This window comes from Protopterus annectens, chromosome 3.part1 (assembly GCF_019279795.1).
Source record: "Protopterus annectens isolate FY-2018-M chromosome 3.part1, PAN1.0, whole genome shotgun sequence".
Lineage (NCBI taxonomy): Eukaryota > Metazoa > Chordata > Ceratodontiformes > Protopteridae > Protopterus > Protopterus annectens.
This window is the reverse complement of record NC_056732.1, coordinates 53,357,559-53,372,646: the sequence shown is the minus strand read 5'-3', so window position 1 is coordinate 53,372,646 and position 15,088 is coordinate 53,357,559. Positions and strand designations below refer to the sequence as shown.

At 42.6% G+C, this 15,088-nt stretch overlaps 1 protein-coding gene across 3 annotated transcripts in view; it reads left to right on the top strand.

Moving 5' to 3' along the window:
* Positions 1–14,563, top strand: part of RALBP1 (ralA binding protein 1) — a 597,292-nt gene extending 582,729 nt beyond the window's left edge. For all 3 annotated transcript variants that reach the window (XM_044066564.1, XM_044066562.1, XM_044066563.1), the window contains exon 10: positions 13,679–14,563. In XM_044066564.1, coding sequence (XP_043922499.1) covers positions 13,679–13,939 — 261 coding nt within the window. In that variant the 3' untranslated portion in view covers positions 13,940–14,563. The remainder of the gene's footprint in view (positions 1–13,678) is intronic.
* Positions 14,564–15,088: the final 525 nt, after the last annotated feature.

The following is a 15,088-nucleotide window of genomic DNA, read 5'->3' as shown; positions in this document are numbered from 1 at the left end:
TTCCAGAAATTGAATCCTTCAAAATTACTGGTTGAAGCCTCACTTTCCTCAGAATCTGAATTAGAATTCTGTGGAGGTAACACACAGTTGGTGATTTCAGAATCATTTGAAGTTCAAACTCTTGAATCTCTTCAGAAAATTAAGAATCCCTTTTTCTTTTACTCAAAACAGCCATACAGGAGGGGTCAAGAGTCTGCACTAAACCGTGAGCTAAGCCCAATAAATGACTCCTGTCCAAGGTAACTGAGACAGGAGAATACATAGGTTCATAGGAAGGAAGAAACTGTTGCAGAAAAGAAGAAAATCCCAGGATGCAAAAAACTCCCTCACCAGCCTCAGTAAGAAGCTGAGGTCCCTCATAAAATCCTCAAAAGCTAGTTACGAAAATAAAATTGTCAAAGATTCCAAAGAAACCACAAGGCATTCTATAGTTATGTCAAGAATCTAAATGGCAATGCTCAGATCTGCTCTGAGCTACAACAGAATGGCATTAAATATACTGATCCCAAGGATATTGCCAATATCCTGGCAGATCGATTTAGTGCCAACTTCACACCCCTCTCACCCCCTAAAGGGCCCATCTCAATACCAAAAGATTGCCAAATTCCGATAATCACGGCCACATAGGTAGAAACCGCACTCTCCAAAGCTAAGAATACAGCATCCAGGTGACCAGATGACATCCCAGGCTGTGTACTACATGAACTACAAAATGAACTGCCACTTCACCTAAGTGTCATGTTTAATCATAGCCTCACCTCAGGCTTCGTGCCCACCGAGTGGCGCACAGCTACAGTTATCCCGCTGCACAAGGGAGGATCCGGCTTGGATCCCAGGAACTACTGTCCCATCAGTCTGACAAGCCTGATCTGCAAGGGCATGGAACGCATTATCATGGAACTTATAAACAAAGACATTGGCAACCTTAAAACACTGGACTCCACCCAGTTTGGGTTTGTGAAGGGCCGATCTTGTCTCCTGAATCTGATTGACTTCTTCGAATCAGTCTCCAGAGCTGAGGATGAGGGTAAGGTGGTCCACACAGCCTATCTGGACCTCGCCAAGGCCTTCGACACCATCCCCCACTCTGGAATCATAGATAAACTTACTAAGCTGGGCATAAATCCCTACGTCACTCGATGGGTTGCCAACTGGCTTACTGACCGAACCCAGACTGTAAAAGTAGCCGACTCCAAATCCAGCGCCAGACTAGTGACAAGTGGAGTACCTCAGGGTTCGGTCCTGGGACCACTCTTGTTTGGCATCTACTTCTCTGAAGTACAGGCCAACACTAAGGAACTCTGGCTAACAAAGTTTGCAGATGACTGCAAACTGGGAGCCATTATTGAATCCCCAAATGATGTGGATATTCTACAAAAAGGCCTTACAGAAACAGATGCCTGGTGCCAGAGCCATGGGCTCAAGCTTAATGCCAAGAAATGTATAGTTATCCCCTTTGGAAAAAAACATGTACCCATGAATTACCACATAGGTGGCAGGACGCTAAACATCGAAAGTGTGATGAGAGACTTAGCGACACAGGTGGACAGTGGTCTCACTTTCGATAACCATATCGCCACAACAGTCAGGAAATCCTTCTATGTGGCACACCTCATCACTAAGTGCTTTTCATCCAGAAAATAAGGAGGTCATTGTCCCACTGTACTCATCCCTCATTAGACCCATTATAGAGTATAATGCCCCGTTTGGTGTGTACCTCACAAGACATCTGCAACAGCTGGAAAGGCCACAGAAATACCTCACTAAAAGAATCACAGGCCTAAAGCAGATGCCATATGCTGACCGTCTTAAAAAAAAAAAAAAAACTCCAGCTATACTCTGTGGCATATCGTCTACCCAGAGGCAATCTCTGCTTAACATACAAGGCCATGTCAAACCCTGAGCTGTTGGACATGCTCCACTTAAAGAAATCCCAATCCCTCAGAGCCACTTGCTCCAGGGATCTAAACCTTGTCATCACAATGAACAAAACATGCTGGAGGGATAGCTTCCTGACCCAGAGACTCCTCATACTCTGGAATAGACTGCCCATACATGTCAAGCAGAGCGCCTCATTGGCCCTATTCAAAAGGAACCTTGATGATTGGATGGGAGATAGGAAATTCACCCCGGGGATCATGTCAGTCGCCCTGCTAGACAGTGGCCCAGAGAAGTAAATATTGTGGGAAGAAATATCCAGGGAATTGTTATGGCTAGGCTTGCATAGGCCCTAAGGCCGATAGCCTAGTACCAACCTATGAACCATAGGTAGGTACTAGGCTGTTGGCCCTAGGGCTTATATAAGCCTAGCCAAAAATGTGTCCTGGCTTTCACCACTCAAGAAAATTATTTTCCTGTGCCCCTGTCGAGCAGAGCCACAGAAGTGATCCCTGGGGTTAATTTCCTATTTCCCATCCAATCATCAAGATTTTTCTTGAAGAGTGCTAACGAGGAGCTCTGTTTGACATAGATAGGTAGTCTGTTCCAGAGTATGGGAAGTCTCTGGGACAGGAATCTATCCCTCCAGCATGTTCTGTTTATTGTGGTGACAAGGTTTAGGTCCCTAGAGCATGTAGCTCGGCAGGATTGGGATTTCTTTAAGTGGAGCATGTCCAACAGCTCTGGGTTTGACATAACTGTATGTTAGGCGAAGATCGCCTCTGGTAAGCGATATGCGACGGAGTTAAGCTGGAGTTTTTTGAGACGGTCTGCGTAGGGCATCTGTTTGAGGCCAGTAATCCTCTTTGTGAGGTATTTCTGTGGCCTTTCCAGTTGTTGTAGATGTCTTGTGAGGTACATACCAAAAGGGGCGTTGTACTCTATAATGGGTCTAATGAGTGTTGAGTAGAGGGGAACAATGACCTCTTTTTTTCTGGATAAGAAACCTTTTGTGATGAGGTGAGCCACATAGGATTTCCTGACCACTGTGGCGATGTGATTATCAAAGGAGAGACTACTGTCCACCTGTGTCCCAAAGTCTCATCACATTTTCTGCGTTACGTAGACTACCAGCTATGTGGTAGTTCATGGGTACAGAGTTTTTACCAAAGGGGATGACAGTACACTTTTTGGCATTGAGCTTCAGGCCATGGCTCTTACACCAGGCATCTGTCTCAGTGAGGCCCTTTTTGTAGTATGTCCACATCGTTAGGAGTTTCGATTATGGCTCCTAGTTTGCAGTCATCTGCAAACTTTGTTAGCCAAAGACCTTCTGTGTTAGCCTGTACTTCAGAGAAGTAGATACCAAACAGGAGAGGACCCAGGACTGAACCCTGTGGTACTCCACTTGTCACTGGTCTGAAGTTGGATTTGCAGTCTGCTACTTTCACAGTGTGGGTTCTGTCCATGAGCCAGTTGGCAACCCATCTTGTGACATAAGGATTTATACCTAGTTTTGTGAGCTTATCTATAATTCCAGAGCGGGGGATGGTGTTGAAAGCCTTGGCGAGATCTAGATAAGCTGTGTGAACCACCTTACCCTCATCTATGGCTTTGGTGACTGCTTCAAAGAAGTCAGTCAGGTTTAGGAGACATGATCTGCCTTTTACAAATCTGAACTGGGTAGGGTCCAGAGTTTGGAGATTACCAATGTCTTTGTTTATGAGTTCCATGATGATACGTTCCATGGCCTTGCAGACTAGGCTCGTCAGGCTGATGGGACGGTAGTTCTCGGGGTCCGTCGTGGCTCCCCCTTTGTGGAGTGTGACCATCGTGGTGCACCTTTCAGTGGGCACAAAGCCTGAGGTGAGGCAATGATTGAACATGGTACTTCGGTAGGGTGCCAGTTCATTCTGTAGTTGTGTAGAAAGCAGCCTGGGATATTGTCAGGTCCCATGGTTGCTGTGTTCTTGGCTTTGGAGAGTGTGTTTTTTTACCTCTGCAGCCGTGATTACAGGAACTTTGCATTCTTCCGGTATAGAGATGGGCCCTCTAGGGGATGAGAGGGGGGTAAAGTTAGCACTGAACCTATCTGCCAGGATGTTGGCAATATCAGTTGGTTCTGTATATTTAGTGCCATTGTGCTGTAACTCAGAGCAAATCTGAGTGTTGCCATTGAGATTCTTGACATAGCTGTAGAATGCTTTGTGGTTGTCTTTAGAGTCCGTGGCAATTTTGTTTTCGTAACTAGCTTTGGAGGATTTTATGAGGGATCTCAGCTTCTTACTGAGGTTGATGAGGGAGTTCCTCCAGTCATGGGATTTTACTCTTTTTTGCAACAGTTTCTTTCTTCTGTGGTAGAGTTTGTTTATGGCAGAGGACCACCAGATTGGCTTCCTTTTTTTGGAGGATAGCATCTTGGTTCTATTAGGGATAGCATGATCCATGCACTCGTGTAAGTGCTTATAAAGTGCATTTGTGTAGGATTCGGCAGTTGTACCTCTATTGTCTGTCTGCATGGGTGTCATGAAGTTTGCCACTTCTGTCTTAAGAAGTGTGAAGTTGGCTTTGGAGAAGTTTTTTATGGTGGTTTCCCTAATTGGGGGGGGGGGATGTGGATGTCTAGGGTGATTAGCTTGTGGTCGGATCTGACCAATGAGGAATTGACCTCTGGTGTGGAACACCAGTTGCTCATGTTGGTAATGACCAGGTCTAGGATATTGCTGCCCCTGGTAGGGGTGTGAATAAGTTGATCCAAGGCGTTGTAATTTATGAATTCCAGAAAACGTTGAGCAAAAGAGTTGGTACATGAGTAGTTTTCCCAGTTAATGGTGGGGTAGTTGAAATCGCCCATTATTAGGATGTTGGGTTGTACCCTAATACTTTCCATTGTATCAAGAAATGAGGAATGGGAATCCTGGGGCATGGTGGGGAGTCTGTAGCAAGCTATAATCTGGATTGCGGTCTTGCCCAGAGTTAGTTGCACTTGGATAATCCCGGATGCATTATGCTGTGCAACTAGCCTGGAGGTGTGGATATCCTTAATGAATATGGACATGCCTCCACCTTTAGTGCTTCATTCCGGGTTAGGTGGCCGAAAGGTGTGGTATGAATTATAGCCTGATAATGCAGGGGTGCTCTCTGGAGCTTTGAACCATGTCTCTGTCACTGCACAGATGTCGATGTTCTCCATTTTAAGGAGTGCCTCGAGTGAGTGCACTTTGAGGTTTAGACTTCTAGCATTGAGTAGCATTACCCTCAGATTTTGCTTGCTTGTACCTGTTATGTTGGTGAATTTGTCATTTGAACCTTGCCTAAAAAAGGCACTATAGGGTTGGCAAGAACCTTAGCCAGTATCCGGAATCCCAAGGGTGACAGGTGCAGGTCATTTCTGGCAAAGCATCGTGGTCTGTCGATTATGTCATCCCAGGCAGACAAATGCTGGATCGCCTTAGAATGACACCAGAAGCTTAGCCAATTGTTGAAGTCAATCATTTTGTCCTTGTACTATGGTATCATTCTGGGTGATGGCAGGATGCTACTCAGGGCTAGCGTCATACCTGCCTGGGCTACAAAATCAGAGAGCTCCTCCATGTCTCTTTTCATGTAGTCCAGGGAGGTACGTCTCAGGTCATTCACACCAACATGGACAATGACAGTGTCATACTTGTTGTGGAGTGACCTGAGTGCATGGGTTATGTGGCGGATCCTGGCACCTGACAGGCAGCTTACAGTAACTTTCTCCTTGTTTAGCCTGGTGAGTGGAACATCAGTGTGCCCGACTATAGAGTTACCTATGACTAGAGTGTTGGGTACGTTGTTATGCCTTGTGGGCTGTGGTTGAGTGGCACACTGAGTTTGTGGGCTATGTGTCATTTTGGGTTGTGCTGGGGGGGTGGGGTTTCTGCTTTGGAGGTCCCTGATGCTTGGGCAGGTTTTTATTGAGAGCCTCCGCAAATGTAGGTGTGTGTTTTGTGTTTCTATTTGTGTGTTTTGGTGGTGTAGGTTTTGTGGGACTGTGTGATGAGTGTGGTGTGGTGCAAGTGTTTACCTTCTCTTGACTGTCTAGTCCAGTCTTGGGTGAAGAGAGCTTATGTTTGTCTTTGTTTCTTTCTGACATGAAAATCTGAAGAAACTGAAACACATTTGGCATCAAAATTCTCTCTATGGAGAAGGGACAGGGAATAGCACTGCTTAACCAGAAAACTGTGCCCATCCAAAGACTGACACGAATAGCTCTCCCTTGCCTACCAAGGACATTCCAACAGCCACATTGGACATTATTTATTAAATATTTGTTTACCATGATATTCCTACTAGGTGGTTAACCCATTTTCAGTGGAGGCCCGGAGGAAAAAGGCCCAAGTTACATTCAATCTATAGTTCAAAATACAGACATTTGAAATCACAATTATGGTAAAAGATAGCAAATATAGGAGAAGGCAATCCTAGGTTAAAATACTAACATAAGTTGTACATTTGAAGAAACATTCTCACTTAGTACATAGTATAAGAGCAGTACAGATGCAGGCAAATTTGTCCAAAATTGCATAAGGTATCGGTGAATATTTTATATAAAAAATGCTAGATCCTATGGCTGAGAGTCAAGGATATGTTAAAAGACAGTATTTTATTGTGCAGAAACAGTTGAAAGTAAAATATGTTATGAGATAGTATAGCTATAAATCTGTGTTGGTGTATAAAAGAAGAAAAAAGAAAACGATAATGGGGTAAGACATTGAAGGGAGATTAGTAGTGTCGTATCTAAATTATAAGGTTAGTGAGGTAGACATCATGAATAGTGATACAGCCCCTGCTCCACGGTGCCTGTAGGGGCTGCACCAGCAGGATGCAAGCACAAACATCATTGGTTTGAGAAACTGGTTTAGGGCACAGCAGAGCCACCCATCTGTGGCTGAGGTGTTTTATCTGCCTTCTGTGGTGGCACAGGTCGCGTAAAAATTTTGTTTTGTGGTTGGAAGAAGGTAGAATGAAGGAACTGATAAGTTGTCCCATAGTTGAGATGAAAAGGGTGTCCGATTCCTGTGGAGTAGTTAGTAAAACAGGTAAGTTGTGTAAAAAAAAAAAAAAAAAAAGTTACATTTCCCCATTAAAACACAGTAAAATGAATTTTAAACACTTACCCCATCCCCTAAAAGTAAAATAACACAACTTTTACCACAGGAAAAAATTAACATTTTTTACCACAGAAGTAAACAAGTAACACTTCCATTTAAAAGTATACAAAAGTCACATGACAGCCATTAAAAACACTTTTTCTTAGTAAATAAGATGTCCTTCTATTCCTATGTTACAATATTCATAACATGAGGGATTCTCTGCCTGGGTGACCCAAATATCTGGCCAGTATACAAAATACTTTTACTACTGCAAGATACGTAGGATATTGCATGAAGGCAGCAGGAAGCATAAGCCATAAAGGTGATGTTCGCACATACCATCCTCAGAACAACTCTGCTGCCAGTCCGAATGCCATCTTCTGTTGTTTGTCTGATCGCCAGTGGTTGCTGTTTTCAGATAAGTGCTCTGTTGGGGGGTTTTCATGTACTCTTTTCTACTGCCTGTTTTTTGAGGTTCGTATCATCCAAGAAAGGCAAGTTTGTATTGTGGAAGAGAGATTCCACACAAAGATAATCATGAACAGTGTCCGTTCTGTCTAGCGTCAGAACAGGACTGTAAGGTGTGCGTGATTTGTCAGGAGTTTGTTGCTAAGATGCTCCGCAGTTGTCTGTCTGCCTTAAATATTTATCTGGAGAACCAGAGACCTAAATGACGACTAGCTCTTGCTATGGAGGGTATGTCACGTCTGCCCAGTGGGCCTCTGAAGAAGGTCAAAAAACTTAGGCTTGAATTTTTGGCTGCGCCTCTGAATCCGGATGTCCCTCTCGAGTCTGATGAAGGCCAGGAGGTCCATGTGGTAGCTGGCTCTTTTCTTGCAGCAGGTACTGCTTCGGAAGCCACTAAGGACATTGCCATTAGCATGTCCACAGAGGTTTCATAGATGCCTGGTTAGGATAATAAGGGGGAACCATGGCTCATCTCTTCAGACGTCCCTCAAAATACCACAGGGCATTCTTAATGCCTTCATGGCTTTGAGACCTATCCTTGCTTTCTCTCTTCCCCAGGTCTCTCCCACTTCTATATCAAGGAGGTCTTCTTTGGACCAGGAGACTTCTGAAGAGGAGTTTGCTTGTCAGATGAGTCTCTTGCCTGCTCCACCTAGATAGCTTTTCCTTTGTGTTATGCTTCCCCAGAAGTGGTGTTTAATGGCACTGACTCCCCTGAGGAGGGCATCTCTTTCAGAGAAACCATTTCTAGGATGAGACTTCTTTAAATGGGACTGCTCTCAAGTGTCAGAGGTGCAGAAGAGGTACTATGATCTCTTACAGATTGACTCCACTTCCCCTTCTGCTATACCCCCTGTGTTGCCTGCCTTTTTGGATGCCTTCTTGTCAGCATCTAAGCCACCTGACTGTCAACACTCTTCCCTAAAAAGACCGGATAGGTTTTACAAGGTGCCAGAGGACAGTAAATTTCTTTTTAAATGTCATCCTCCAGATCCTGTTATCTTTGTGTGTGCATGTCGACCTTCTAAACTTTTGCCTGCCATTTCCTTACATCCATCTGATAGAGAGAGACAGTAAGATGATGGAGAGACTGGGTAAAAAAGTCTATACTTCATTTACACTGCCCTTCAAAGCCATTAATTACCAAACACATATGTCCAAATAGGTTTTGGCCCTGCTCTGTCTGGCTTCACAGCTGCTGTCAGACCTTCCAGACTCTGCAGTCAAGGTTCAACATACTCCGTCTTGACAGCCTTTTCTCAAGTGACACATCGTTCAATAAAGTGCAGCTGTGATGCAGGTGAAGCATCTGCAGATCAACTGCATCTGGCTCAGTCCATGGGTATTGGTTGAGATTACAGCCGTTGCCTGATATCCAGACAAAACTTATGGGTGCTCCTCGTGATAACTCTGTTCTATTTGGAACTAATGCTGCTACCATTTTCAAATCTCTTCAAGAAAAAGGGAAGGAGTTACAGGAGCTTAAGCATATTTGTCTTGTCTCCTCTTCCGAAGTACTACAGAAATTATCCTTCCAAGGCACATTTTGTGAGGAAACAGTCCTGTACCCCTCCTTCCCCTTTCAAGAAAAGGCCACTCGAGCAAAGCTCTTCCAGGACTCAGCCTGCCACTACTGCCACTACTTAAAAGCCTCCTTTTCCAGACAAACCAGGTAGTCCCTGACTACCTGACCAGTCTTACAAATATTCCTCTTTCCCAGCACCTTTCTCACTCCCTTTCTTCTTGGACAAACACTACAGATAAATGGGTGCTTTCAGTTGTCCAAAATGGATATTACATGGTTTAGAAGTCCATTACACCTTCATGGGTATCCCTCAACCCCCTCAAGACTAACTTTCTCTTTTCTCTTGGGTACTTCAGGACTTGATTTTACAGGGAACCATTCAGGAACTCCCTCCCCAGCAAAGATGAAGAGGTTTTTACTCAAGGATATTTGTAGTTCCGTGGGAGGATGGCCCATGGAGACTCATCCTAGACCTGTCTCACCTTAACCTTTTCTTCAGGTTCCCACCTTCTGCATGCTGTCCTTACAAACCTTGTTCCCACTTTTACTGTCTCAGGCCTTTCTGGTTTCTCTGGACTTCACAATGCATATCTTCATGTCCCCATTCACCCTCTGTTTAGGAAATACTTAACGTTTTTCCTGTTCCTTCATGTCGTTTTCAGTTCTCTGCTTTGCCCTTTGGAGACTCTGTGGCCCCAAAGGTATTCACAAAATGCTTGGCTCATGTTATTGCCTTTTGCAGACTTCAAGGAATCCATGTTTATCCTTACCTGGACAACCTGCTCATTCAAGCAACTCATCCAGAAATTCTGCTGGAGAATCTGCACACAACCATCCCCTTGCCTCTAAGCCTGGGGTTCACGGTCAGTTACAAGAAATCCTCCCTCACTACTTCTCAGGACCAGGTCTTCCTGGGGTGCAGGATAAGGACAGATTTTATGATGGTATTTCTGCCCCTTCTGAAAACATTGCACTTGGAAGACTGTGCTGCTGGTGGCTATCAATTCTGCTAGGAGAGTCTGTGCACTACAGGCTTTAGTAGTATCTCAACCTTTCCTCATTTTTCACAAAGATAGGGTCTCTCTGCATGCTAACTCCTCTTTCATGCCCAAGGTGGTTAATGATTTGTCCTTTAACTAATCTGTTAATTTACCTACCTTCTTTCCCTAACCTCAAAATTCCAGTGAAAGAGTGTTACATACTTTGGATGTGCATAGACAACTCGGAGTTTACCTGGATAAAACCAAATCCTTTAGGAAATCAGAGCAACTTTTTGATGTTCTTCGTGTTTCACAGTTGCAGTCCTGACTTGGGATTTCATGCCGTGAAAGCCCTCGGCCGGCCCAACTACCAGAGAAAACTGTTTTGGCCTCCCAGGCAGGGGTACGCCCTTACCGAGATCGGTACACTCGGGTATAAAGGGAGCCAGCCGGCATCATCACTTAGTCTTTTCTTGCTGCCGGAGCTCGAAGCAGTATTCAAGTGTGTCGGTCGGTCCACACCAGAGGGAAGTTGTCATCAGAAAGATAACTACCACATTGGGGAAGGGTTTTCTTTTTCAGTTAACTCATGTCAGATGTAGTAAATAATTGTCTCTGCTGTGGTAAACAAATCCCACACACGGACCTCCGTACTCTTGTGTTACTTGCCTAGACTCAGACCACAACATCCCTAATTGCTGTTTTTGTGCTAGGTTTAACGCTAGAACGATTAGACGTAGGGCCGAATTCTTAACATACTATCTCTTCATGGATTTCTAAGGCCATTTCTTTCTGCTGTGTTTTCCATGGTAAAAATCTTTCTTCCTCGGTGAAAGCACATTCCACTGGGGCTATTAGGACCTTTTTCAAGGGGTTGGACACTGCTTCCATCTTGCAGGCAGCTACATAGTCTTCTGTGCACAACTTTACCAAACATTACAAGCTGGATGCCATCTCCATATCCAGAGCAGAGTTTGCTGGGGCAATCCTGCATGGTTTTGTGGAGAGTTTCTCTGTTCCACTCTTCCTTTCCCTTTCATGAGTTTTGGTACTCTCCCTTATGTTATAAGTACTGCAACATGGGTATAGAATAGTTGGTAAAATCCTACCATAACCATAGAGGCTCTTCTCTTCCATGTTGCAATATTCTAACCCACACTCCTCCACACTTGATCCTTGTATTTCTTCTTGCTGACTTTGTGTGACATCCCATGTACCTTACAGTAGTAAAAGTCCTTTGTATACTGGCCAGACATTCGGGTCACCTAGGCGGTGAATCCCCTCATGTTATGAATAATGCAACATGGAAGAGAGGGATCTGTGGTCATGGTAAGATATTACACAACTGTTCTTTTTACAGAAAAGCAATGTTTTGTATTATAAAAAATAAAATGGAAGTTTTTCCCCAAAGGGAAATTATTTGTCCCGCAATAGAACAACGTTAGCCAGCCATCAATCCCTAAAAGAATGCAGGGGTGTGTTGCCTTCAGTGGCCAGAAAGCTCTGAGGGGCTTGCCACTCAAACTTGACTTTATCTCAGCTTGAATAACTGTTTTGGTGTGTGGAAGGTGCCCTGAAAGCTTTGGAAGCTGGCCAACTGTTATATCCTTTACAGGATATAACCCTGTAGTTAAATACTGCAACAGTGATCAAATGAAGAACATGGTGGTAAATGATTAGCGATGGCCTTTACCGTTACACATGGCAGTGAAGGTCTTTATCGTTACACATGGCAATGATGGCCTTTATCATTACACATGACAATGATGGCCTTTATCGTTACACATGGCAGTAACAGACAAATGTTTAACTTCTGTTTAGAAGCTGAAATGCCTACTGGCACTTAGACTGCTGTTGCATTTTTGGATATTTGTTCAAATGTCATCATTCGTAGATGTTCATATTTAGAATCCTTTGAACCTGATGATTTTTCCAAAAGAGTATGACCCTAAATCCAGGTTGTTTTGGGGGGTATGTATGTTCCACATCTAGCAATTGCTCTTTCTTCAAGAAATAGTTTGACATTCTTATGAAATTATCAAGTAATTAAGCTTGTTCACTTGCCTGTTAAGGTGCACTTAGATTGCATCTCCAATGTTAAAGTTGATGGAGCAATTGTATCTTGAATTGTAATGAGAAAAAAATACCTTGTGTCACAATCCTTAAAGAAGTCTGTTTAGGCCTGACAGGGTAACACAATATACTTCTGTTTTTGAGTAGCTTTTGTATTTATTATGAACTAAACTACTAGCTGCACTTTTTTAACTTTAATGTTATAGTTGCAAGATGTGATAAATCAGCACAAAACAGAAAGATGATCCAAATGTAGAAGCTGTAAAGATAGAGAATGGCAAATTAAGTAAGATTTGGCATAATTTAATAAAGTAGGCAATGAAACGCAAAAAAATACTAAAACTATCTAACACATGTGAGAGGCACAGAGTTAGAAGTGTGTGACTGGATCAGGGATTAAGGATGAGTGAAGGATTAAATATTTTGCTTCCTGCTCCCAATTTTTCTTCTGAAGGCATTATTGGAATTCATCAGATGAATATAGCTGCTGCAAGAGATTTCCTCAAAGTATGCTAGTAAAAAATATGCAGTAACTTAAAAATGCTAAATCTTTCATCAGGTTCCTCTCTTTCAAGGTATCTTTCCTGTACCACAACCTTGAATTCCATATTTCTCTTGGTAGCAGAGTATTTATGGCATCTTCTAATGTAAGAAAGAATGACTGGTGTCTGTCTGTTTGTGTAAAAGTGAGCAAATAGTGTGTGGAGTTAGTAATGGATGGTCCTCTCATCCTTTACAAACACATTAAAGATTGCATTCTTCTACTAGATTGTACTATGAAAGAGCCTTTGGAAGACTTAAGGGGTATTCACAAATGCTTAGTTCTTAGTGTTAATTACCACAAACCAGTGATTTTTTTTTTGCCTGCAGAATGTGGATAAAGTGGCTAGATCTTTAACTGAATTAACCATATGAAGAGATATAGCCAGATACCTTGACAGTAAAGAGAAAAAACAGCTTATGGTTACTAGCACTTTCCATTTAAGTCCTAATCAAGGTATCTGGAGGGAGGTGCTGTGTGTTCTTTGCATAGTCCTGCACCAAAAGTGCTGTTTTGTGGAAAGTTTTTACAAGGCTAATAGAAAAGGACTCCTAGTTGTGTGATAAGACGTACCAGGTTTGTTGTAGACTGTGGTAGGACTTCTTTGTGGGGTGCACACTTTTCTTATTTCCTTTACCGAACCAAGTACATGTTAGCAGTAATAAGCTCCATTTAAATAAGGAGGTCCAGAATTACTGTAAAGTTTAAATGTCTTACTGAAGCATTTAACTAATGACAGTTTGTTTTGGTAATCTTTGGGTGGTTTTGTATTTAATTTATTAGTAAAATGTATTTACAGGTACTGATGGCAGTGAAAGTCTTCGACACATTTAAACTTGGACTGTTTGTCTTCAGTCCTTGTTCCATTGTAGAAAATCAGGAACATACACTGATGAAGTCTAAACTTCAGCAGGTGGAAGGGGTTATGGAGGTTAGGGATGGAGAGTGGTTAAAAAAATATTTCAGGTGGCTTTGTTAGTTAGCTACTTTGCTCTGTTTATGAGAAACGTTGAAGGATACATTACTTAATGGATGTGATACTGACTGCATGTCTGTGTCAGTACTATTCTTGACAGTGTTAATTTCCTTGTAGATAAAGAACAACCACCTAAATCAAGCGATTCATGAGGAACGGGAGGCTATTATAGAGCTGCGAGTACAACTGCGTCTGCTACAGATGCAGAGAAAACAAGAGCATCAGGTTCATGAGGATGGAGAAGAATTAGAGAAGTGCCCTGTTGTACCTCAGCCACAGAGAGATACCGAGACCAAACCCATGAAGGAACAGCCAAAGGCAGCCAGGGATCCAGTAAAGCCATCTCCAAATAAAGATCGAAGAGACACACCAGTTTGAGTTTTTGTGGGCAAATGGAATAGGTTTTCTTCTAAAACAGCTACACTTGACACATTTTCTTTGTAGGACTTGGCTTTTAAGACTTTGACTTACCTTGAATGGTTTGAACTTTTGGGTTACAGGAGATGTGCACAGGATGGTCTTGGTAGCACCCCACTCTTCCCAACAGAAAGCAACTTCGCTGCTTTCTGTATCTTGTAAGCAGCAGTGTATGCCACCCCACCCAGTCCACAAGTTCTGCATTTTATGTTTACATTGCATGTTTTTGGGAGACAGTGAATTATAAAAATGTAGCTTTGTGAACTGAAGGATTATTCATGCTTGGATTCATAAAAGTCCTACAAACACAAGTTTTTAGTCACTAGATGAGGCTGTTTTTGGCACAGTACCCTTGTCTTTTTCCCTAATCTGGCACTCCACTAAACTTCCTGCACTTCTCTGTTCTTGGAATTACCTTTAACAGGTGGCTACTAATAATTGCACATTTGGCAAATAGCTCACTTTTGTAAAACTGCAGACATAATGTTTGTTGAGGAGTGTTATTCTTAAATGCAGCTTTTGGGTCATTTTCATTTTATTTTAATCTGAAGACAAAAAAAATAAACTTCCTATGCATTTTTGTAACACAGTTTGTCTGCTTTAAAGTTAAAAGATGTGCTTGACAAGTAATGTTTCACATTTATTTAATGTTCAAATGCATTTAATACCCAGAAAACTCATGTTGAGTGTCCTACATCACTTTAGTATTAAAATAACATTTACAGTTACGTTTGTAAGATGCATAGAATGTCTTGCACTGTGACGCTGGACTATAATTAGAGGGTTACTGTCCTTCATGTTTGTAACAAGTTAACATTATCTCAGAACCCTGTAGTCTGCTTCAGTTCTGGAAGATGAAGTAAGAACTTTTGATTTACCAGCTTCTGTTTGTTTGCTCCTGGACTTGCTGCCTGTAAATAGAACAAGAGGTGAAGAAAGAAAGAAAAAAACATGGTAGCTGGAACTGCAATGTTTATTAAGCAGAATATGTTTATTAGATCATTAATGGCTTCTGTTAAATGACCACTGCCGTACTAACTGTAGAGGTGACTCAGAGCAAAGCGATGCTGCAGGAAACCAGGAAAGGCACTGGTAGAGTATTTTCTTACA